The sequence below is a fragment of the Macrotis lagotis genome, chromosome X, assembly GCF_037893015.1.
Source record: "Macrotis lagotis isolate mMagLag1 chromosome X, bilby.v1.9.chrom.fasta, whole genome shotgun sequence".
NCBI lineage: Eukaryota > Metazoa > Chordata > Mammalia > Peramelemorphia > Peramelidae > Macrotis > Macrotis lagotis.
This window is the reverse complement of record NC_133666.1, coordinates 231,985,496-232,012,919: the sequence shown is the minus strand read 5'-3', so window position 1 is coordinate 232,012,919 and position 27,424 is coordinate 231,985,496. Positions and strand designations below refer to the sequence as shown.

General features: G+C 35.7%; 1 protein-coding gene across 1 annotated transcript; it reads left to right on the top strand.

Annotated features, from left to right (window-relative positions):
- The first annotated feature begins 5,464 nt into the window (after positions 1-5,464).
- On the top strand, positions 5,465-8,036 carry LOC141501552 (putative protein FAM10A4). The gene has a single exon (XM_074205626.1). The coding sequence runs from the start codon at positions 5,564-5,566 to the stop codon at positions 6,893-6,895; it is 1,332 nt and encodes a 443-aa protein (XP_074061727.1). The 5' UTR covers positions 5,465-5,563; the 3' UTR covers positions 6,896-8,036.
- The last annotated feature ends 19,388 nt before the right edge of the window (positions 8,037-27,424 follow it).

Sequence of the window (27,424 nt, the reverse complement as noted above, 5' to 3'; positions counted from 1 at the left end):
GCACTGCCTCCCTGCACTCAAATCCAATTCATGTGATTGTCATGGTATTGCCTCCCTGATGCCATGGTCTTCTCTGAGAATGAAGGGCAAACAATGATCACTCAAAACCACCAACATAATTTTTAAAGCATAGATACGAGATTTTGACTCTTTTCCCCAGCACATTATCTATTTTCTCTTGGATAAAACATAAAATGATTTGTTTAACTTTTAAAGCCCTTCACAACCTAGCCTCAACATAATTTTTCAGCCTCATTGGGCATTACTGCTTCTTCCACACTCTTTAGTTCAGACAATCTGGCCCTATTGGGTACACAGAACTTGGACAACTGGATACCACACATCTACTACAATTTTATCACCCTTGAAACAACCAAGCACTTCAATCATCCCTATCACATCTGAGACAGGAGAAAGAGTTTCAAGCCTGTCTCACAGTCAAGGCAGCTATTCTATTCAAAATTCTCAAAATCATCTATATTTTCAATTATGTGTTCTGGATTTTGACAGGTATTTGAGTTAAAGTCATTTGGTCACCTTATTTTGTTGACTTTATACAGTATATTGACACTGAATCAGGACTGAGATCACAGTACAATTGTCAAATAGCAAGACATGACACTAAAGACCCTATCTTTATAGCTGGTGATCATTCTTTTAGTCCCTTAATATATGGGACATTTGTTCAGGATAAGGTAAGCCCCCCCAGAGGTCAGGATCTTAAATATTGAGAAGATCCATCTCTCTAGTGTGAGTGGTCAAAGAAGGTGGAGTTTTGTTAAATGAATCCACACTAAAAGATTGTGAGCAATCTGGGAACTTCAATATTCTCAAGAAGAGGTGGAATTAAAAGAAAAGCAGTCAATCATATTATATTCATTTTGAATATAAACTATGTAGAACTTTAGCAATTATGAAAGGACTTCCATATATCTAGTATGAACTAGACATTCAGCAAACAGAGGTCAGTTAAACTTAAAGTATTGCTTTACATGTCTCCCTAAGGTAGTGTCATCATCATTTAACAAAAGGTAGAAAGGAGAGAGGAGTCTGGAAAGATGATTGTGTCAATTGAAGGGACTCATCTTTCAACTGAGGATACTTTGTAGAGCAAATCACATAAAGTCTCAGTTCACAAAGTTTGGAGTCTTCACTAGAATGAAACAATCAATATAAAGATCCCTTGGTGATCTCATTACTTCCAAGGGGTTTGTTTGATAACTATCTCTATGCTGACAATTCTCAAATCTATCAATTTTACCAGACCATTCTGCTGCACTCACATATTCAGATGTTTCAGACATCTAGAAATTCACCAGAAGATATCTTAACCTTAACAAGTCTAACACATCCTCATCAACTCATTGCAATAGCTTACTTGTCTCTCCTCAAGTCTCTCCCCACTCCTAACCATCCTCCATTCAGTCACCAGTGTTTATCTTAAAGTGTAGGTCCGACCATGTCACCCACTTGCTCAATAAACTCCAGTGGCTCTCTATTACTACAGGATCAAATACCCTCTATTAATTCTAGTGCCATCTCTCTTATTTACTTCTACTATATATAAAACTTCCATGTACATATTAGTTTGGTTGTTTTCTTCTCCATTTATAATGTAAGCTCCATGAAGGCAGAAACTTTTGACTTTTTTCTTATTATTTTAAATCCACAGCACTTAACACAGTTTCTAGAACAGAGCAGGAGCTTAAAAATGTTTAGTGATTGAATGAGTTTGAAAAAGGATATGATGCCAGAAGCTTAGGAATAAGCATTTTTCAAATGCTAAATCCTCTAATAATACAAAAGTTAAATCAAGGATCCATGATTTCATCAGGTCTAGCTCTTTGACTTGGGTTAATAAAGTAAATTTTATGAAATATGAAAATTATGTGAAATAAGATCCCAAATAAATTTTCTCCTTATGAGTTAATATAATTTATTATTGTACTTTTAAAATGCTCTTAGCATAGCAATTTTTATTGCTATATAAATCTAATGGTTTGTAAAGTGTTTTTTCCATTACAAATCTTGTGAGTTAGATAAAGCAAGTATTATTATCTCCATTTCATATAAAGGAAATTGAGACTCTGTGAGCAAATGATATGTACATGATTACACCATGATTAAATATTAGAGACACTATTCAAATCTGGAACTCTGTATTCTAAGCCCATTGAGTGTTACATTTTACTACAGAGATAAAATTACAGAAACTGTTTCCCTTCTAGATTTATATCTTTGTGATGAAAACTTGGCTTTTGTCTATCAATATAGTTATCCTACTAAACAAAGAAATAAACTTAGTCCAGCAATACCCATTTTTTGGGGGGGTTTATTGATATTTTATTTTTCCAAATTCATATTATGAAACTTTTTCAACATCATATGCATGTTTATTTTAAAGTTACAAAATTCCCTTCCACCTTCCCTTCCCAACCCCCCCTCCCCTCAGCAGCAAACAGTCAGGTTAATATTGTATATACACATTTGTGTTAAACATATTTACAAATTAGTGATTGTCGGTATGAAGAATTAGAATGAAAAGAAATACATTTTTAAAAGTGAATGTAGCATTCATCAGATTCTGAAAGTTTGCTGTTTTGTTTTGTTTTATTTTATTTTTCTTCCTCTGGATGGGGATAGCATTGTCCAAAGCCAGTCTAATAGGGTTGTCCTAGCTCTCTGAACTATTGAGAGGAGTTGCATCCTCAAGATTGATCATCTCACAATGCTATTGTTAATTCTACATTATGCATGTGTATATTGTACTTGTCTCTACTCCCTTCACTCAGCATCAGTTCCTGTAATTCATTCCATGCTTCTCCAGAGACCAAACATTTATGTTTTCTTATAGAACAATAGTATTCCATAATGTTCATATAGCATAATTTGTTTATGATGATCAATTGATGGGCATCACCTCAATTACCAATTCTTTGCCACTACAAAAATAGCTGCTATGAATATTTTGGAATATATGGAACTTTCCCCATTTTTTAAATGATTTCTGCTGAATATAAGCCTAGAATTGGAATTGTTGGGTCAAAGGGTATGAATGGTTTTGTTGCTCTTTGGGCATAATTCCATATTGCTCTCCAGAATGGTTGTTTCATAACTCCACCAGAAATTCATTAATGTCTTTATACTCCCACAACCTCCCCAACATTGGTCGTTTTCTCTTTTTGTCATCTTAGCCAATCTGATAGGATTGAGGTGATACGTCATAGTTGTTTTAATTTATATTTCTCTAATCAATAATGATTTAGAGCATTTTTATATGGATATATATATATATATATAGTTTTAATTTCCTCCTTTGAAAATTGTCTATTCATATCGTTTGAGGATATGTGTGTGTGTATGTGTGTGATTGAGTCACATAGCTAGTATAAAGTGTCTGAGCCTCAGCTCAAACTCAGGGCCTCCTGACTCCAAGGATCAGTTCTCTATTCACTATGCCCCCTAGCTGACTCTCCAGCCTTGTGTCTGGAGGACTGAATCCAGCCTCAGACACTGGACACTTACTAGCTGTTGACCTTGGGCAAGTCACTTAACCCTGATTTCCTCACATCCAGGGCTATATCCATTCATACTGATTAATATCTGGCTGCTGGATCCATACTCTGGAGGAGAAAATGACACAATTCCCCCCTCACTTAAATCCAATTCATGTGCTTGTCATGGCATCACCTCCCTGATGTGTTCTTCTTCAAGAAATACCCATTCTTAGTGAAGGTATACTAGCTCTTTATAATCTTACTTTCTTTTTTTAAAAGTTTTTACTTATTTTAAGTTTTACAATTCCCCCCCCCCAAATCTTACTTCCCTTCCCCCACCCCCCACAGAAGGCAATTTGCCAGTCTTTATATTGTTTCCATGGTATACATTGATCCAAATTGAATGTGATGAGAGAGAAATCATATCCTTAAGGAAGAAACCTCAAGTAAAAGACATAGCAAGATCAGACAATAAGATATCAGGTTTTTTTCCTCCTAAATTAAAGGTAATAGTCCTCGGTCTTTGTTCAAACTTCACAGCTCTTGCTCTGGATACAGATGGTATTCTCCATTGCAGACAGCCCCAAATTGTCCCTGATTGTCACACTGATGGAATGAGCAAATCCATCAAGGTTGATCATCACCCCATGTTGCTGTTAGGGTAGACAATGTTTTTCTGGTTCTGCTCATCTTGCTCAGCATCAGTTCATGCACATCCCTCCAGGCTTCCCCGAATTCTTGTCCTTCCTGGTTTCTAATAGAACAATAGTGTTCGATGACATACATATACTACAGTTTGTTAAGCCATCCCCCAATTGAATGACATTTACTTTATTTCTACGTCTTCGCCACTACAAACAGGGCTGCTATGAATATTTTTGTACAAGTGATATGTTTACCCTTTTCCATCATGTCTTCAGGGTATAGACCCAGTAGTGGTATTGCTAGATCAAGGGGGTATGCCCATTTTTGTTGTCCTTTGGGCATACTTACTTTCTTTTCTAATAGTCATTGAATATTCCTTCCTTTAACATGCTTTAGAATTTTCCCAGGAGTCAAAATCAATTTTACTGACCTCTAGATTGTAGACTCCATTCTATTCCTTTTAAGAAAATGCAGATGAGTTCTTCTGATATCTCTACTATTTTCCAATACCTTTCAGAAATTTTTTGACATGAACTCAGCAGTAACATATACCAAAAGATTAATCTAGTGGTTTTCTTTAGTTGCATGTAAAATTCTGGGAAGTATGCAATTTTTCAGGCCCACTCTTTGTTTCCACTATGAAAAGCGGCTGCCTCAGGAGGTAGTATATTTCCCTATATGAGGTTTTGAAACAAAGAATAGATAAGGTGATTACTTAGGTAGCAGAGAAGCTTGTTATTCAGGTACTGGTTGGAAAAAATTCTGTGATTTAGGGGGAAGTCACAGATTCTGTGACTTCTACCTAAGTAAGAAGACTTTAGTCATTCTATATATCCATTAGTTTGAACTTTTCCAGTTTTGTTTGTAATTAATTATTAAAAGTAGAATGTAGTCTGTCCTCTTTCAACAGCACACTTTTTTGATACCTAGATTACTTTCCCAATTTTTCTTTGGTTTAACTTTTTTTTTCCTGTCCTAGATTTGTGGTATCACCTAGGGATGGCACTTCTTACAAGGATGTATTAGGCCATTTATCAGTAGTTGAAGGTCTCCTCTAGGAAAGTTTGGGCACAGGGAGGTATGAAATTCATTCTCTCAGGGTTTCCCCTCTAGTATGCACCTGGAGCCAGATCCCACACCGGGTCCCACTTGCTCCTAAACTGCTTCTGAACCTCTGGAATGGTTGCAATGGTCACAACACTCCGGCGCTCTGGTTCTCCCACCTTTCCCGCAGGCGACCGTCCGCGGCAGTCAAGGCTCCCGGATGCGCCGAAACTCTCTCGCGGCCCCCTTGGCAATTCCGAACCCCAGCGCGAGGCCTCTGCAGCCCCCGCCCCCTCTTTGCCCAGTCAACGCCAACGCCAGCGCCATAAAAGACATCCCGGCCGCTCCCCTTTCCCCTCCCCACTAACTCCCGGGACATGGACATCAGTAAGCTCCGGGACTTCGTGAAATTATGTCAGCAAGATCCATCCCGACTATACTGCGAGGAGCTGCGCTTCCTGAGGGAGTGGGTGGAGAGCATGGGTGGGAGTATACCTCTCTGTTCAGGTTTAAGGAGATCAGAAGGAAGCTTCAGGGGAGGGGAGGCATGTAGTAAGAAGTGGGAGCAATGCTACCAGAAAGAGGACATCGAAACTGAGGAAAGTGATCTAGAACTTGATAATGAAGGAGTAATTAAAGACGACTTGGATGGCCCACAGGAAATGGGAGATGCAACTGCAGAGGTAACTGATGAGATGATCGATCTGGCCAACGAGATGAAGGTGAAGGGCCTCGATGCTCTACATGATGGGGAATTCCAGAAAGCCCTCGAATTTTTCACATCGGCTATCAAATTGAATCCTTGGCTGGCTATTTTATATACCCTAAGGGCCAATATCTTTATCGAACTGCAAAAGCCAAATGCTGCCATCAGAGACTGTAGCAAGGCAATTGAGCTCAACCCCCATTCAGCCGAACCTTACAAATGGAGAGGGAAAGCGCACAGACTTTTGGGCCACTGGGAGGAAGCAGGTCAGGATCTGTCCTTGTCTTGTAAACTGAACTTTGATGAAGATACCAATGCTGTGCTCAAGGATGTGCAACCACGACTGCAGAGGATTCAAGAACATCGGCGCAAAAAAGAGCTTCGCCGGAAGAAACGTGAGGAGGAACGTGAGGCGAGGAAGTATAGAGAAAGAGTGGAAAAAATGAAGAGGGCTCGAGAAGAATTTGATAAAGCCAAAAAAGAGGAGGAAGACAGGGAAAAGGCAGCTCAAATTGCCCCTTTCCAATTTTTTCTTGGTGAAATTCCTAGAATGAAAAGCAAAATGAGGACCATACCTGGGAAATCAGTGCTCAATGAAATTCTTGGTGACTCAGAAATTCTTGCAGCCATGCAAGATAAAGAAATCATGCACGCATTCCAGGATGTGGCCCGGCATCCAGAAACCATAGGCAGGTACAAGAACAACTCAAAGGTTATGAATTTCTTCAGCAAATTGTCAAATAAATTTGGAGGGTACGACCTGACAGATCCTGATGATGACGATCCTCACAGTGAAGATACCTTTGAGGTTTTGGATGCACAGAATGATGATGGTCTTTGGTTCTCAAGACGGAGCTTTGACGATTTTCTCAAAAAGTATGGAAGCTTCCCTTTGGAGAAAAGGAAGAGTAAGCAAACAAAGAAAGCAGTTAGTCAAGAAAGTCTTCGTGAAAGGCAGCCCTTTTTTAATATTATAGATGGGATCAGTGATGAAGATCAATAAGGTGAGAAGTGAGACAACAATCAATACTAAAAACAAACAAAAACCCCCACAAACAACCAAAACCCCCCCCAGATTGGTCCCATATCACTCCTGTATAATGAACTGCTAACATATATCAAATGCTGATCCTATAGTCATTAATTATATCATACCCCCCTCCTCCTTTAAATGACAGTTCCTACTCCATCCTCCCAAGTACCATTGTGTTTTGCTCCTTTTTTTTTTCCACAAGCTATTTAGGAGCTCTATAAGCACACTTTGCATAAACAATGGGACTTAATATATATATAATATTTATTTCTTTTTGAACAAAATGTGACTGAAAAAATCATGACTTCATACTAAGCTTCTAATTTCCACAGTGTTTGGAACCAACTTTCTGGATTTCTTGAATCCAAGGAACATATTTATTTTCCTCTTCAGAGTATTTGGCATGTAACTTATGCGAAATATTCTTGGACCATCTAGGGAGAAAGAATGAATTACCATTCCTGACCTTCTTGATCAAAAAGAAAAGTCAGACTACACACACTTGTTTGCAAGTCACTGGAGAAAATAATCTGTTGATCTAGCTTAATTTGTAAGGTATATTCCTAAAAGGGCAGAAGTCTAATAGGATTCCAGTGAAGAACTGGGGCCAAAGACATGATCCGCACTGGGCTTTGGGAGTAGAAGGCTCACTCCTGATTGAATGCCAAAAGCCAGAAATTAACTGAAGGCAAGCTCACCGTGACAACGTACATTTGAGCAAAGGAGCAACACTGAGGTTCATCTTCCCGTTTATTTTTTGTTTTGTTTTGTGGGAGGTGTTTGTATATTCGGGATTTCTGTTGAAGGTAGAAGTGTCTGCAAACTGTTAGTCCTTATTAGACAGTGATAATGCAATGGCTGTGTTCATAAGGAAGGAGAAGCTTTATTCTATGAAATACTGTTAAGTCTCTAAATCTCTTTAACCTTAACATGGATATGTTTACTTAGTGTCCCTTTCCAGTGGGGTACAGTTGTGCTTCTTGTTTATGGTGGTACCTCTTGTACCAGGGGGAAATAAAAGGACTATCATACAATTGTAAAGTGAAAATTAGATATCCTTTTTTCAGTCATGTCAATTTCAATAAAGTAAAAGCTGACCTGGTTGCTTCCACATTATTGGTTGTACTGGATCCTTGTGGGGACATATCTGCCCACAAAAGCAAAGACTTGAAATATATAATCATGTAATTGATAGAAATCTGCTATTACTATAGATGGGATAGTTCTATAATCCCATTCCATTTGAAAGGGAAAACACAAAACACTTGACATATCTTCTTTTGTACCAATGTGGTGGTCAGTTTTTTTGTCTCATTTCTTTTCAGTTGATTTTTTTTATTATCCTAGGTTCATTTTAGAAATGAAAATCATACAGTGCAACTTCTGGGGAACTTCTGGTAGAATTTCAGATGACTTCATAATTAAATAATATGCTTATAATCAAAACTTCTTTTGCATCAGTAGGTTGCAATATCTCATTTAACATACAAGGCCTTATCCCTTGATAAGGTCAAACTCATTAAGTCAGGCAGTCGTGATTGTTAAGGAGCAGAAGCCTGGGCTGAGGGATTGTTTAGATGAGTCGAGGTGTTCATTCTAAGGGGATGAAGGAGGGGTGCTTAGAACAGTGTTTCTCAGACTCTAAGCCTGAGAAATTATAATAGAGGGGTAGAGATAAAGTTTAATTCATTGGGTAGGAATAGGCATGGAAGAAGGGTCTTTTCCATTAGATCAGACAGGCTGGTTAATTAAGTTTGTGGACTGCAAATAGCTGTGGATAGGAGGAATTAAACTAATGATAGATATCTGTAAAAGTAGGGTCTGGCATTAGATGATCACTGAAATAGTTACTCCACCCTTCTTACCACCAGCAGCAAAACCTTGGCTGTCCCCAGTCCACTTTCATCACATAAACAAATGTGGTTTAGAGCAGGGGACAAATTTTGAAGATTTTTGTCTCTTTCATTAGGAAGAGAGGACAATGGGAGAAAGGACTGAATTTGTTTACTACTTGATTTCTTTTCAAAATGATTGGAGAAAATAAGTAACCCTAAGAATATGTTTACTTGCAAATTAAGATGTTATGCAATACTTAACCTTTCTTAGTGAAGTAAGGTTATACATAATAGATTTTTATTCCTGTTGCAAAAATCTATAAGTTTGGGGATAGATTTCTACAGAGGATAGTTCTCATGACACACAAGGGTCACCATAACTTGAATGTATCAAAATCTTATTCTTCTGAGTTCCCCAGAAGTTGCATTGTACACATTTCCTTTGAAAAACGAGTCTAGGAAAAATCAACTGGGAAAAAAAATGAGACAAGAAAACCAAGTCTCTCTTCTATATCAATATGAAAGTAGATATGACAAGTGTTTTGCATTTTTCTTTTAACTGAAAATTGAAAAAGATCAAAATGGAAAGAATAAAGATTGCCTCTAACAATTGTTGTCATAATTTTGAGCAGGTATAGAAACACTGCACACTGTATATGTATATATATATATATATTTTAAATTTAATGCAATGGGGTTAAGTGACTTACTGAAAGTCACATAGTGAGGCAATTAAGTATCTGAGGCTGGATTTGAACTCAGGTCCTCCTGACTCCAGGGCTGGTGCTCTATCTACTTCACCACTTAGCTGCCTCCAATATATATATATTTGAAGAGGATGTTTTTGCAAATGTTTGCTTCTTTATTTTAAAAAAAATATGATTTAAAGAATAGAAAATAGCCCATGACTTTCAGACTTAGTCCATATTTTTAACATCCTGAAAATATTTTACTTTTAATTTGGGACATTTAATGATGGGAATAATCTAATCTGTATCTCACAGTTGACAATGCTACTAAGTAAATGATGTTTTGTACTGACAACATTTTGTAGTATAGTGGTTTTAAACATTGGGCACACACATACATATGTGTGTGTGTGAAGTGTATATACATTTGTCAAATGCACATGTTTAGATATACACATAATACATATATGTATATGTGCATAATATATAATCTCTATATATGATATATAAATTGAAGTTTATATATGCATAGATATCTACAGATTTATCTATATAATTATAGCCATTTTATGTAAACTCAAGTTTATATAACATACAAATACATATATTAAATCTATATACATAACATATACCATGTTTCTCATATTCATTATTTAGATCCCAAGCACTACAAGATGTTGTCAGTGCAAAGCATCATTTGCAAAGTAACATAGTCAAGTGTATTGTAAATATAAGTACAAATATATAAATGTAAATATAGGTATAATGTAACTATTATAGATAGCTCTCTATATACAAACTTGAGTTTGTATATTTACATAGCTATATAATATGCAATATATTCTTGATTATATAAAATAATATGATACAAATTAATATATAAATATATTACTTGATGTTTAGAACCTCTACATTACAGGATGCTGTCAATGCAGAACATCACTTGTATAATAACACTATAAGTTGTAAATGTAAATATGGAATATATATATAATACTATAGACATCTATAGATCATATTTATATGATTAGATATATGACAGTGTGTGTATGCAAACATATACAATGCATATATATACATACTGTATTTCAATATAATTTGTTTACTTGTAATGCTATATATTTCATACATTAAAAAATATTATTTTTTGAATGAATCTCTGAAGGTCCATAGGTTTCACCAGATTGCCAAAGGGGTGGGATGTGTTGGTGGGGGGTGGTATGTCAAGTAGCAAAAAAAAAGTGAATAACTTCCAGGAAAATGATTTGTCTATAACCTTGAAGTCATAAGCTCCTACCTGAATCAAAGGGTCTAGATAGACTTTGTGGGGTTTCCCACTTCTCTTACTTTTGTGGCCCACATTTTGATATCTTTCAAAATTTTCTGTTTTCCAACTATGTTATTGTCAATTTCCTTTACAATTGTGCAGACTCACAAGACTCAAAAGATGAAACTTTATTTTGGGTCAAAAGATGAAACTTTATTTTGGGGCAAGGAGTAACCACTAGCATTCCCATTATATTCCATAGGAAATGACTATCCATCAGTAATCAAATTTCCCCAGGGATTTGAATAACATCAGAGAGATACATGATCCACATAAAAAAATTTTGCATCCCGTACTTTCTTATATGACTTTTCAGGCCATATTTCAAACCAAGGTCTTTCAAATTCCCAAGATTTCCCTTCAAGTTTCATCTGGATGTCACCATAGTGTCTATACCCTACAGATAGCACTGATCATTATTGGTTACATACAATCATGGGACTTCTTTCAGTATCAGAAATCCATCTCTGACATTCTCCAAAGTACTTCCATTTTTGTTTTTTCCCTCTATTCTACATTTACAATGAAAACTCAGATATCTTATGCCACAAAGACACACTTGCTCCCAAAGATAGGGAGAAAATGACTAGTGCTCCTTTGTCTAAGTTAGAAACTATGAAGATGTGGTTCCAGTATACTCTAAGAATTCTTCCAGGCAATGCCCTCATGCTCTATAATTCAGCTAACTTCTCTTTGATGAGGTTAGAGGTGAGATAGAGGAGACAGTCTTTTGGTGTTTCTTCCTCATCATCCCTACCAGTTGGTTCTTACTGTCCATACATAATGATGACTTGACTCCTCCATTTCCCTCCACTCATGTTTCTTGAACTTTTTCTTTTTCTCTTTTTCTTTCTTTCACTTTGTTTTCTTCTTTTTCTTTCTCTCTCTCTCTCTCTCTCTCTCTCTCTCTCTCTCTCTCTCTCTCTCTCTCTCTCTCTCTCTCTCTCTCTCTCCCCTTCCTTCCATGTCTCTGTCTTTTTCTATTATAGACTTGTATTTCTCTCTTTACCTCTGCTTCTGCTTTTGTTTCTGATTTAGACTCAAGAAGACCTGAATTCAGTTCTTGACTGAAAAATTCTGACTATGCACAAGTTGTTTGACTTTTCAATGTCAAGTGCAGAATACATAGCAATCTATATTAGCGGAAGGATTTTCCTCATCAACTCCCTATTAATTTAATAAATATTGAGCATCTATGTGCCACATACTGTGCTAAACCAGAGAAAAACAGGAAGAAGACAATCTCTACCCTCTCAGAGCTCATAATCTAATGAGGGAAGACAAAAATAAAAGAGTGCTGAAGGAGGGCAGGAGTTGGAGAAGTAGGTGAGAAAAGAGGATAAAGATGAAAGGAATGAAGTCCGGTGGGAAATGAGTGAGTGGACTACCCTTAAAAATTCTCCTTTAAAATAGAGGTTCTGAGAGGGTCTCTAATCTCCATCATCTACTACTCAGGAGGGCTTGAAGGGAGAGTTCTAAGGATTGATATGATTCTAAAGGATGAGATGAGGTTCCTCAGGACATGGAGTTCACAGGAATCTAGCTGGGTGGGAAATGAATATACCAAAGTATTTTTAAAATGAAATCACAGGTCAAGCTTCTAATCTATACACACACAAAGGCATGTATACACACACACATGGACAAGTTTCATAAGTTGTTCATTTTGGTATGAAATACATATTTAGCAATCTGGTAACACTTATGGACCCCTTCTCAGAATAATTTTTTCCCTTTATTTTTTGCAAGTCAGTTGGAGTTAAGTGACTTGCCTAAGGTCACACAATAAATGTCAAGTGTCTGAGGTCAAATTTGAACTCAGGTCCTCCTGACTCCAGGACCAGTGCTATATCCACTGTACCACCTAGCTGACCACTCAGAATAATATTTTTAAATATATAAGGTAAAATATAGAGAATTACAAAGGAAGGCAATTATACTGAAATACTGACAATTTCCAGGCCCTGAACTAGTCTCTGGAAATAAAAAGGAGAAACAAAAACAGCCTTTTAACCTCAAGGAGTTTATATTTTTATGCTTTAAATGACTAAATCATAATACCCTTTAGAAGCAGAGAGCATAGTGTCCAGAGAAGGTCAAGAATGCAAACAAGCTTTAAATGAAGAAGTAGAAATTATACATAATTGGATTTAATTATATTGAACACTGATGATTAGCAAATTCATGCTTCAGACCCTATGCTGAGGATAGCTTGAAACTGCTTCTTTTTACATTAGGTCTTAGAGCTAATGCATAAGAGATAAAACCAGCTGGGCAAAATAGTCATGTCATAAGGCAGGAATATATAAGTATTTCACCACAAATACAGAAATCCAGGCTTACAGGTCATCAGTGATTGAACAGTAGTGCAGTGAACAGCCATTGGAAACTTATCTATTGCACTGGAATTTTAGAAAGACATCTTCAGAGGAATGACAACAAAAGTATATCCTATTTCAAGTGAGTTATATTTTTGTTTTTGCCAGGATCAAGCAATATCTATGTATGTATATAATGTATATTTTCTCCATGTTAGAGTAAAAGATTAAAGTATTGGAGAAATTTCGACTCTTCAGATTATCAGAGAATGAAAAATTATTTTAAAATGGAGGAAATGTTGTAGAGAAAAACAGAAGAATGATGATCTGAAGAAGTGAAGACTGAAAACATATGTTAGGAAGTTAGAAGGGAGAAGAGTGTAATCTAGAGAAGAAAGCAAATATAGTTATTCTATGCATATCTAATACATATAATCCTGCTCTCATGGGGAAAGGGAAAGGGAATCTGGACTATCTTAGAAGGAAGTAGCTTCTTATGCTTCAATAAATAATGATGTGGATTGATAGGAACAAGCATATGATAATGTTCCAGGATCAATCAGAAGAATAAGCAGTTATTAGTAGAATTTGATTCCTCAAGGTGGTTCACCAAGGAGGATATTTGTCAACTTGATATAGACATTAGAAGAATCTGTTGTGCTCTTTTGAAACTTTGAAATTTGTTAGAATTAATGGACATTCTTTTGTCTTGATTATTCATGTGTGATGATACCCCTATAAGGAAACTAGAAAGCATTGAGAAGAATGGTAAAAGCTTTGGGTAAGAACTAGAGATAGGGTCACATGAACAACTAATAAGATGAGGGATAAGATATTTTCTCTAATCATTATGGTTTCTCAAAACTTTCCAAAATAGGAATTATGTACCAGATAAAATTTTAATTGTTTCCATGATCAGGGCACCAAGAACCCAAGATAAAAATTTAATGAAGAGCAGAGAAGGCCAATAATCCCTAATCAATAAATTCCTAACACAAAATACCCTCTTTCCTTAATCAGCACAATTTCAGCAGCAAAGCTTTGTGTTTAAAAAAGAAATCAAGCACCAGTTCTCTACCCAGTGCCATGGATCCAAACTACAAAGGGGCAGAAATTTTTCAGGTTTTAATGATGGCAGTATAGAATTTCTCTGGATTACAAAAAAATTGACCCAAGAAAAGAGAAATAGAGGGAACTGGGGAATGACATATGTTGGGTTTGTAATAGAACTCAATTCTAACCTTTACTCATCCTTAATTCTCCCAATAGAGTAAGTATATATACACCAATATGAAGGGTGATAGTTACAATTACATTGGTCTGTGGCTAAGTATACCCACTGAAGTCTAATATTACCCTAAGAATAACCATGTAATAGATGACAATAGAATATTGGGTCTACAGTCATGAAGACTTGAATTCAAATTTGCAGACATTTACTAACTGTGAGACACCCTGCCTTTATTCACTGGGGAAAAATGACAAACATCTCCAGTATCTTTTCTAAGAAAACCCCATGGATAGTATGGTCAATTGGGTAATGAAAAGTCAGATACAACTGAACAGCAATATAGGTTAAACTAGTGTAAATGACTTTCCCCTGATTAACAGCTCAGAAAAATAGAGATTAACCAAGATCATGTGAGTGGAAATTGATTGATCCAAGACCTGAGTTCATATGCAATTTCTAACCATAAAATGCTCTTTACAGTGCAAGCATTTTCCTAAACTCCATTGCCTTTTTTTCTTAATTTGTCTCATATCTTTTAGACTACTCAACACAAACACAAAGTTCTTGCACAAATATGGTGGAGGGAACTGTTCAGATTTCATGAAAAATTAAAAGGAATCAATTCAGGTTTAGAGGAAAGAATACTAGCTCTGAAACTGAAAGAATCGAATTGTAATGACTCTGCCATTTGCTAGTTACCTGACCCTATAGGATCACTCATTCTGAGTTTCAATTTTCCTTAGCTGTGAATAATAACTGTTTTTTTTAAATCAACATCACTGGCCGATAGTGATGGAATTATATAACAAAAGCATTTTGTTAACTAAAAGATTGTTGTTATACAAAAAGTTGTGCCATATACTCTCTGGATATATATATATATATATATATATATATATTTATATATATAAATATATATATATATATGTATATATAGCAAGATCAACATCATCATCATCCTCATTCTCATATTCCTTACCACCTATTTGCTCTGGTAAACACCTAATAAATGATATTGTATTATTATTGGTAGCCTTGTTTCCTGCAGTGACTTGGAGTTAAGAAACAAGAGTCATAAGAGCATAGGTCTAGAACTGTTGAGATCTCAAAATGTTTAAACATAAGGAAACACAGGCATTTACAAATAGGTTTCTTGACTTGTCTGACATTATATAGAAACATTTGAAGTGGGATTAGGACCCATGTCCTATTATTCAAGATCAAGTTTTTTTTTTTATTATTTATAAGGTTGTTATAAGGATCAGAGGAGATAATATTTTAAAAGGACATATCAAAGTGACTGACACATAATAAATGCTTGCCCTTTCCCTTTTTTCTAGAACAAGCTGTCTCCCATAATACATTCAGTCCCTTCTCTACCACTAACTAGTTGTGGGTGATCTTGAGCAAGCTACTTTGCTTTTTCTGAGTCCTTTTTTCTCATTGTAAAATACATGACTTCTAATAGATGACATCTAAGGTAAATTCCAGGGAAAAAAATCTTAGATATTAAAAAAGATTGATTAATGCCAGGAGAACAATAAATCCAATGTTTTCAACCAATGATAAAAGAACTTATAGTTTGTACATTTTAAATTATTTTTTAAAAGTTATATAAGAAATTATATTTGTGTTTATGACCTATATGGAGGTCTAGGTCATAAATACAAAGGTACCAAGGAATTAAATGCCATGTTACACTCATACTGAAATCCATTATGGTATTATTCTACTTCCTTTATGGCAGTTTATGTAGGACACAACTGTCACTGAAAACTTTTCCTGTCTGTCAGAAATCTTAAAAAATTAATCTTTCAAAAATATGCAATTCAGCAATTTAACAATTGCTTATATTTTTTTCCTACAATACATCCCTTCAATAGGCTATGAGTCTGTTTTATTTAACACCTCTCTGAAATAGGTCTCCCTCTTCCTGCTGAATATTGGAATCGGACATTCATCTGGGGTTTGATTTTTTATTTTTTTTTTTGACACTTAATGAACAAAATGGTCAAAAACATAGAAATAAAGAAGCAAACTATCTGGTTACTGGCAAAACTTCTTTACAAATTAATTTACTCAACTTGCACAATTACAAAAGAGGTTGCAGTTAGTATCTGAGTGACAATTTGGCACAAACAGAAATAAAATGATACTCGGAGCTAAGGAAAAAATCTAGATCCCACCATTAACTACACATTAACTACACAAATTTCTTAATCTCTTTGGGTCTGAGGCTACTCATTTGTCAAATGAAAATACTATCTGATCTATACCTCTCATTAGGCAGGAGAAAGTTATAACAAATTAGCCAATCAAAAAACATCTATTAAGAGCTTATCAATAACTGGACATATCACTGAGTTCTAGTGATCTAAAGAGAAACAAAAAATGGGTCCCTGATCTCCGAGCTTCTTTGTACTGGGAGAAACAACTTTGCTAATAATAATGTACAGATGAGGTACATACATTGTAAGTGAAAAATAATCTTGGAGATAAGAGACTGGGGGAAGGGAGAGCATCTTGTAGATGGTGGAATTTGAACTAATCCCTGAAGGAAGTTGAATAAATTAGAAGTCACAGGGGAGGGAGAATAATATGCTAAGCATGTGAAACCTCCAGTGTAAATTCAGTCAGGAGATGGAATGTCATGTGAAAGAAAGAATAATTAAATCAGTATAGTTGAAGAATAGAGTTTTGAAGGAGAATAAAATACATGAAAACTAGAAAGGTAGAAAATGGCCAAGTTGTGAAGACCTATTCAAATTTATCACAAAATTCAAATTCTGCTTGCCATTTTCTATCAATCCCCAGAACATTCCACTTCCTTTCTCAATGAATTCAGTACCTGGTTCGTAATCTTTATCTCAACCACCCTAACTTTTCAGTTCCTCAATCCACTCAATTCCCACTCCATCTCAGGGACACAAAGAAATGTCTCTCTTCTTGAGTTTTCAGTTTCCACATGTTCCTCTTCTTTGATCATGAATTCTTCAATTCCTATATCTAATCATAAACTTTTATAACTCCTTCTTTCCATGTCTTATATGCTAATCACTGTTATTTGTCCTTACTGTGACCTCATTTTTTGCATCAATTCTTTCCTGGGGCATCATCCCTTCATTGTTTAGGCTCCCCTTCCTTCACTATATTAACCCACTGATAAACCTGTTTAAATTTAACTCTTTTCTACATTCATATCTCTTGTCCTATACAAGTTACTATTTACAAAATCTCAATTTTGCATTACTGCTTCTATCATTCCTATTCCTATCTTGCAGAAAGGAAGAGGAAAAAAAAACATTGTTTTGTGCTGACCTACCATTTTCACTGTCAATTTAATTTTTCTTCTCTGACTTTTAAAATTGGACAAACAAATGACAAATTTATTGCTTTGGACCTCTTATAAGGCAAGTGAAAAGTTTCATTATTTCCTTTTTCTTTCACATTTTGATTCTATTAGCATCTGTGGCATTTCTTGAACTGTGAAAATATTTTCAATTAAAAGGGATTTTTCAAATTTAGGAAAGAATACCATAGTCTATTTACCTATATAAAATATAATTTTCTTTTGATCATATTTTAAATATCCTGACTCAGATTGATGACTTTAGGTTAGTCACTTAATTTCTCTCAGCCTCAGTTTAGTCATCTAGAATTTGGGTATAATCACACTTCACTGAGCTATGAGGATCAAAAGAAATGGCATATGTAAACACTTTGCAGACCCTGCGAGGTAATATGAATACTAGCAATCATCATCATCATCATCATCACCTATTTTCTCTGGTAAGCATCTATTAAATGAAATGTATGATCATCAATATGTTAAATTTGTCAGGTACTCAGATTAAATATATCTTAAATATGATGATGTATTTAATGAAGTTATTATTTTTAACTTTAAACAAATAAATAAATCAGAAAATGCTACAAATAATCTCTAGAACCTCAATGTTAAATGCAAAGAAAGCTAAACCTTTTGTTTCTATGTCACATTCTTTCTAATACTTTTCAAAATTTAGTTCTAAAGTCATGTGAAATAGTTGAATTTCAACATGAACTCATTTGAAAAGAGATGAGTCAATTCTGCTTTGTAGAATTAGTACAGTGCAGGGAAAGAAGGCAGTCTGATGGTCAGCCTCAATTCTAAGTTTCCAAGAAAAACTATATATGCAATAATAATATTTGTCCTTCATTTTTTTTAGATTTTTGCAAGGTAAATGGGGTTAAGTGGCTTGCCCAAGGCCACATAGGGAATTATTAAGTGTCTGAGGCCGGATTTGAACCCAGGTACTCCTGACTCCAGGCTCAGTGCTCTATCCACTGCACCACCTAGCTGCCCTTTGTCCTTCATTTTCAAAGAAGTCCAAGACATCATGCAAGTGATGCAATGACAAGCACATGAATATTGAATTTGAGTGAGGGGGTGCTGGGATAAGTCATCAGCCCCACTTTCTCCTCCACAACCATCTAGGTCCAGTCCCCAGACAGGGAACCGGACAGCTGGATGTCTCTGGATGGGAGGTAATCAGGATTAAGTGACTTGCCTAAAGTCACACAGTAAGTCACAAGTGTCTGAGGTTGGATTCGAACTCCAGTCTTCCTGACTCCAAGGCCAGTGCTCTATTCACTGTCTAACTGCCTCTGTACATGAGATACCTTACATTGAAACCTACCTCCTGAAACTGAAAATTATGCTTGACTTTCTTACCTTAGCAGGGTACTATTCAGGGATCATATGAAATATTAAATACTAAAAAACAAAGAACTCACAGAAAATTGTAGCAATAGAATGCAAAAGTACTTTGGTCATGAAATACTTTGGTTCTTCAAAAATGCTAAAATGATCTATAACTGTAAGGGACTATATCATTTGAGACAGGTATGTATGCCTGATCAGAGTTACAACTGCATAATGGAAACAGTATTTGCAATTAAACTATGAGACATAGGTGAGGGTTGCAAACTCTTTATCATCTCCTCCCCTTTAGATGCCTTTGCCTTCTTTATCATCTATCTATCTATCTATCTATTTATCTATCTATCTATCTATCTATCTATCCATTTATTTATTCATTCATTCATTCAGTTGTTTTGAGGACATGGAGGTCATGGATATTGAAGCAAGTATATTGAAAAGCAGTAGTGATGTGAGTACAGGTTCTCTGTCAGAGGATCTGAATTCAAATTCTACTTTTTAAACATGCAACCTGTGTGATGTGTAAGTCACTACAACTCCTGGGTTTTAGCTTGCTCATCAATAGAATAAGAGGATTGAATAGATTACTTCAGAGTTCTCTTCCAACTCTAAATCTATGAATTTGTGATCTTATGATTGTTTGTTTTTTTGTAGCAGTATGGTATGAAGTTTTTCTACGCTATAATGTCCCATTATAGTTACATAGACTGCTGGACCTGGGATGAAAGTCAAAGTCATGATAGAAAATGGTTGACGTAGTGCCCTATCATGTTGACTAGAGATGGATGCTAGCTAGTCAGAATAGACTTTACATATTCTTCACATATTTCCTCCTTGATCCTCGGAAAATTAATCTTCCCATGAATTGATACATGTAGACTGGGGAAGAACAAGTTGGCCCTTGCATCCTGAAGGAAAAGAACAGAAGCCACAAACTTGTGTGCCTCTATCTGAGAGAATAGTCTGGGTATGAGTACTACCAATGGATGAAATGGGACAAAGCATGACAGGCAAGTTATGAGACAGAGAGACAGAGACAGAGAGAGAGAGAGAGAGAGAGAGAGAGAGAGAGAGAGAGAGAGAGAGAGAGAGAGAGAGAGAGAGATACAGAGAGAGAACAAGAAAGACAGGGAGAGACAAAGGCAGAAACAGTAGGACAGAGAGAGACCTACAGAGTTTTATAATTATTGGAGTATTTCTTGGTATGGGAACTGAGAAATAAAGGAGAATTATTTATTCATATTATTTTATAGTTTCCTAGAGCAAAAAAAAAATACCGACCCCTATCTTTCTAGACAAATGGATAAACTGTTCTGGTGAGAGGCAAATAATGTATGGCAGGGCTTTGCCCACTTTCTCTTTCGAGTTTTTTCCCCCTTAACAAGTATAGTTTGGCCTCCCTTCCACAAAATATGGCTGACTCTATCACCCCTCAGAGGTTTAAAGGGACCCCTAAGTGATTGGATCTCTTCTCTAATGACATTTGCTTAAGACCCCATCAGTTTTGTTTTGCACACCAGTAACTGTAGTAGTTGTCAGCAACTAGTCCTCCACTTCTATTTAACTACTCAACATCAATTAGCTTTTATAGGAAAACATTTCCTTTAAAGATGTAGCAATACGAGAGTAGAAATATTTCCTACCACCACCATGAGAGCAAACTCTTCCCTATTCCACATCAGTCCCTGAGGAGAGTGAACTCTACCTTAGCTTATTTTCTCCATAGAGGGTTGGGTCATGAAGGTGATTCTCGAAGGTTAGTTCTTATTACACAGAGCTTTAATGCTGTCCTGACTACCAAACTTGGATACTGGGATACTAAGACACTCTCTCTTCAGACATTTTGAAACTCATGAGGTTATAGTTCCCCCATCTCATAATATAGGGGGAAAAAAAGATTAAAAAAAGGCCAAAAAAAAAAGCACCACTCATTTTCACAGAAACATTGTCTTTCACTGAGGATTGTCAGCAAATGAATTAAATAGAGTCAACAAAAACAACCAAAGAACAAAATGTTGAGAATCTGGTGATTAGCCCTCTTTGAATACCTTTCTAAAACTTCTTTCCTTCCAACCATACAGTTGACTAGATCTAGAATTTAAATATACACTTCGATATTTTTCAGGGCTCTTCCTTTACGAGCTATTCTCCATTTACCAATACTTAGAGGAGGGACAGCATCTATAAAGATGGTTTGTTATCATTATAAAGTTCACATTGCTTAGGACATCACTTTGGGAAGTAAAAATTTATTAGTTCATTTTCTTTTAGATTATTTAATCTTAGAATATTAACAATAGATTAGTCTCAATATAGGCTACATCCTCAAAATTATGTCTTTGAAGAAAACTGTAATAGTATGCCCTGAAAAATACAGAGAGGATTTAAGATTTTTTTTTTCAGTTTAGGAGATTCTCTCCATAACTGCAACTATCTATTCAACTAAAACAAGTTGTTTTGTAAATGAGAAGATGTTTGTAATGAGTAAATACACCCTAGTGTTTGTTTGAGGCTGAGAGAGGTTAAATGACTTGTGCAAGATTACATGGCAAGTATTAAAGATAGGATTTGAACCTATGCTTTCCTGACACATCCTAGAACTCTAAGCAGTGGTTGTTCTGCAGAGAAAATAAACATGGGAAATAATTACAACTCCAGCTCTAAATAAAATAAAATACTGCATATAAATGTTCACTTTAAAATTTTTTCAAGGATTTTTTTTATTTAAAACGTTCATTCAATTTTAAAACAACATGATGATTATTTTGTTGCACAGTGAATAGAATACTGGTCTTGGAGTCAGGAAGACAGGAGTTCAAATCCAATATTAGACAAACTATGTGACCTTGGACAAGTCATTTAACCCTTATTGTCTCACATCCAGGGTCATCTCCAGTTTTATTGTTCATATCTGACCACTGAATCCAGATGGCTCTGGGGAAGAAAATGAGACCGGTGGCTTAGTGCAGCATCCTCCTCACTCAAATCCAATTCATGTGCTTGTCATGGCATCACTTCCCTGATGTGGGCTTCTTCAGGACTGAAGGATAAACATTAATTTTATTTTATTCTTTAAATTTCCTATTGTATGTCATATTAATTGTCCCTCAACCCAGTGATAAATAAAAATGTAATTGTTTGATACATTTAGGTTTTCTACAAACCATGTTTTGAGGAAAAGAAATTGAAACATAAGACTGCATTTTTTCCTAAAAGTTTAAGAGCTTGAAATTTCATTTTAAAAGTATTATCATTATTTAAATTGAATTATTTGTAATTTAATGTGACATCCTTTGCTATGCTATGAAAATGAAATAGAAAAATATGTGTTCAGCTTTAAAATCTGAGTAACATCTACTTAGGTCAAAGGATATTAAATGGCTTTTGAATTCTAAGGATCATTACCTCAAATTTCTTCCTGAAATATATCCTGTGAAAGATGTGGGGTGTCAAAAGTATAACAATTTGTCCTCAAGTTCTGTTAGACTACTGAGATAGCCATTATGTAAAATGGTAATTTAGGGTCCAATAATGGTGGAGAGCAAAATATTCCCATAGTCTTTTTGTATTGCTGTCTTATTTCTCTGCCCTAGAGAAAGACTATTCAAAGTATAAGCTTTTAAAGGGAAATTGTGCTAATTTGGTTCTCACTTTACTTATCTATAAGGTAAATAGTTTGGATTAGATAGCATCAAACTGTAAATCTGTGATATATTCAGAAATTTTGGCCAAAATTCTAGACATTTTGTTGTCAAGACAACTTATTTCTGACACTTTCTTTTAATACTTCTGTTTGGTGAAATTTCCACAGTGACAGTTATGCAACAAATTATCTATTTTAATTGCATTTTATTTAAAAGAGCAACCCATATGCATGAGAGAATTACATGATACATTTCTGTCAGAAGAAAAAAAAGAGTGGTTTTGAATATGCTATCTATTTTTCCACGTCAACTGGGGCATATATTGATAATGGGAAATGAGTGGTGCCATCATAATGATCTGAGTTCCTGGAAGTGAAAAATTCAGGACTAGTCATGGAGTTGTAAAGTTCAGGATTTTTATTTCTCAAGCCTGAAAAGTTCACAGAAACAACATGGATCTAAGAAAGAATTTAATTACAAGCCTGGAAACAACATAGGAAAGAATTTAGAGGAAAGAAGAGAGAAGAAAATGGCAGGGAGCCCAGGAGAGTAGAGAAGAAAATCTTAGATCAGCATAAATCCAGTCACATGGAGCTGAGGCCAAATGGTTCCAAGGGCATAGGCTGGGAGCATGTGGTTCTTTTTTAAAAATTTTATTTATTTGAGGCAACGGGGTTAAGTGACTTGCCCAAGATTACACAACTAGGCAATTTAATTGTGTCTGAATCTGGATTTGAACTTAGATTCTCCTGACTCCAGGGTTGGTAATTCTATCCACTGCACCACCTAGCTGCCCCCAAAGTATAGCTCTATAGAACTGCATTCTGTTTCTTTTATCAGGTTGTTTTTTTTTTTGGGGGGGGGAGGGTTGTAAGGCAATGGAGTTAAGTGACTTTCCCATGATCACACAGCTAGGTGATTATTAAGTGTCTGAGGTTAGATTTGAATTCAGTTCTTGACTACAGGGCTGGTGCTCTATCTACTGCAACACCGAGTTGCCTCCTGAGCATGTGGTTCTAGCTTAAAGAGAGAAGTGGCCTTCCTGCAAAGAAGAAAAGAGAGAAAAAGAAAGAGCACCACTCTGGAGCACCTTGCTTAAATACATTTACAAAGTGAATAGGACAAGGTTGGTGCTTGGGGAATTGTTTAGTACCTGGCTCCAGGTTTTCTCCAATAAGTATGCAACAGGGGTGTCTTCTGAAGGAGTGGCTAAGAGAGTACTCATTGCACATGAGTGGCATTCTACACATAGTCATTCATGTCCCACAGGGCATGACCTTTAAGTCCACCTTGTCCATTTCCCTGTACCCTGCTTCAATATGCCCCATTTTCCTTGTTTTCATGCAACTGAAAGCATGGAATGCCTACCCCCTGAAAATACAGAGAATCATTTTGGGGAAAAAAAAAACCCCTTTTTTCCTTAGATGCTTTTCAGACACAATCTTATATATATTATGAGGAAACTTTTGTGACCTGGAGTAGTGTTGGACTGCTCTCTCAGTCCTTACTGACTATTCACTCTATGTTTGTTGGAAACAGTATTATAGAATATACATTAATGAAGTATGGGGGTACATTTTCCTTCAAATAATCAAGGATGAATTAATCATCCTTCATTCAAGGATGATCTTACTCTTCCCTCATGACAGATTCAATGAGATACAAAGATTGATACAGTGTAGCTGAAATAAAAAAGCCTGGGTTATAATCCTGGTTCTGCCACTTCTTGTAAAACCACAGATAAATCACAAACTCTAGCACACAATTCAAAGAACATTTAATATAAAATTTCCAAGGATATTATTTTTAATTGTCTTTACAAACAAGATAGTCTGAGGGAAAGTCAGGGAACAGGAGAACATACCTTTTTGATCTAGCACAAATAATATATCCTTCACTTCATCTAAGAAGATACCTTTTTTGAGGTCTTTTCAATTGATCAGCATCATAGTGAATGTGGAATTCTCATTTGTAGGGGTATGATTCATAAAAGTCTTTTACATTCTCCCAACAAAACCCTATCCTACCACCTCCAAATAAGTAGTTATTCCCTAATTTCAGAGCAAGAAACTTGAAGATTTATAATGTTTTCATTTTATTTTCTCACATCTTGTCTTCAAACTCACTCTTACTGTGCAGAACCTTCATTCACAGAGTTCCATTCTTATTGCTTTTTAAAATTTTATTTCATTATCCAAGTCACCCATTGTCTTTCAAATAGTCTATTATATTGGGAAGTGCTTCTGTCTTTGGTTCTAAATTCTTTAGTCCCTAATTAGGTTTAAAGATTTTTTTCTTAATAACTACAATTCCTGTCCTTTCTTCTTTATTGTTTGTACTTTATTCTGTGATTGTTTTTCTATACCAAGATTCTTAGAATTGTACCATTGTTGTTTCAAAGACCTTGTATAATTTGTTATGCTTCCCTCATCTTCCTAAGGGAATGTTGATTCCTTTTGTTTAATTACAAAATACTTATCCATTGAGATACTTTTCTTTTCAAATGATTGTTCATTTCTCCACTTTAAGCAATTTTTATCTTTTTTACCTTTTTCCGATAATATTATAATATCTGGCAACTAGGGGATACAATGGATAGAGATTTGGACCAGGAAAATCTAAGTTCAAATTTGATCTTCAAAATTTATATGTGGCTCTGGGCAAGTCACTTTAATCACAGTTTCCTCATCTATGTGATGAGAGTAATAATAGCTCTACCTCCTGGAACTGCACTGCTCTCTCAGTCCTTACTGCCTATTCACTCTATGTTAATCATTCTTTTATGTTATACCACTAGGGTGGTAAAAAAAAAATCTCTGACCCTCAGTGGGTCAGGAAAGTTAGTTTATAGAGTGTATAGTATAGTATAGACTATATGACCACTGTATTTGAAGTCAAGTCAAGCCTTCAAGCAATTATATTAAGTTCTTATGACACATAGTAAATAATGGAAATATAAGAAGAGAGACAATTTCTTCCCTCAACTAGCTTACATTCTAATGGGGGGGAGGGAAATAAAACATAAAAGGGAGCTATTAAAAGGAAACTGGTAGGTATTAGTGATGAAGGTACCCAGCATGGGGGCAAAATAGAATAAATCCTATGAGGATAGAGCAACATGCAAGGCAGGAGAGGAATGAAAACACTGTTGGCTTGGGTCTTTTTAAATTGGAGACTCTTGAAGGAATCACCCAATCAGAGGTAGAGAACAAAGGAAGTACTAGTAGTGTGAGTAATTCAGGGGAGCTTCCAAATAGAAGAGGTTTCTATGGCATGTAGAGAAAGTCCTAGTCTTATGGAAATGAGAAAGCCTAGAGAGGAGTGAAGATGAGATTCTTCCCATTACTTACTATTCCAGCTTTTGGGGGGATTTACCCTATTCTTTGTGTACAAATTTATTCATTAGCCCATAGACTGACCCAGGGATAGTCATGGAGAAGTTGGGGGATACTTTTGAAAGGAGTGTTTTGGGAAAATCTTTGACATAGATGTCTATGTTTATTTCAGTCCTTCTACTGATTTCCTGTTTTATCCTCTGTCAAATAAAGTAGCTATAATGAAAATGAATAAAGCATTTCTGTTTTCCTCTCTCTCTCTCTCTCTCTCTCTCTCTCTCTCTCTCTCTCTCTCTCTCTCTCTCTCTTTTTGCAAGGCAACCGGGGTTAAGTGGCTTGCCAAGGCTACACAGCTAGGTAATTATTAAGTGTCTGAGGCCGGATTTGAACCCAGGTACTCCTGACTCCAGGGTCTAGGACACCTGGCCGCTCCTTCTTTTCCTCTCTTTTCTAGTTTCTTGTCTCCTACTCTCCATTAGACCCTTTAACAAGCCTCTTTTCTTCTAGTCACACTATGGAGAGGGTCTAATTTAAGGACTTTTGCCTGATCTGGGAACAATGTGCCTCTAGTATACTGCTAAGAATATAACTCTTAAAACAGGCACCCAAAATCATGAAAGGATGAGGGTCAGGTGGCAGGACCTGTTTGTAAGATTTAAGAGATGGAGAGAAACAAGGACAGGCAGACAAGAAATAATGACCTGTTAAGTTAATCATCATTTTTTTTTTCTGCAAAAATTGGTGAGTTCTCTTATTTTTCTTCTTGACATTCATTAGTTTTCTGCTTGGGGACTCTTCTCCAGTATTCACAGAGCATTGGACTTGAAGTTTGATTATACCTAAGTTCAAATCCTGCCCCAGATACTAGCTGTTTGACCCTGAATAAGTCACTTAACATTTATCTACTTCAATTTCTTAAACCTGTTAAAATTATGATAATACTAATAATAACTACCTCCCAGAATTGTTGCAAGGATAAAATTAGATAATATTTGTAAAATATTTTGTGAACTTTAAAGCATTAACTGCATCTAATATTTTTAGTATTCATCATCATCATCATCATTTTGTATGTTCTGGCATAAAATGTTGACTACACCACCTTCTCAGTAATTTCTTTGGCTATTTTTCTTTTCTTTTTAACAAGTAATTGAGTTAAGTGACTTGTCCAAAGCTACAAAGCTAAGAATTGTGTCTTTGGACTGGATTTGAACCCAGATCTTCCTGATTCTAGGACTAGTGCTCTATTCACTGAGCCACCCAACTGCCCTTCTTTGGGTATTTTTCAACAACGCTTTTTAATTGCAATAGTACCTAGGTGCTATACCTTCACTTAGTTTTATTTAGGCACTGATTGCATTCTCAGGAAAAATACCTCAAGGTTAAAACAATCAATTGGCAAATACTCCTAAACTTAT

What these genes read in the sequence shown, in the direction of transcription:
- LOC141501552 (XM_074205626.1), top strand. Translation starts at nt 5,564, where the DNA reads ATGGACATCAGTAAGCTCCGGGACTTCGTGAAATTATGTCAGCAAGAT.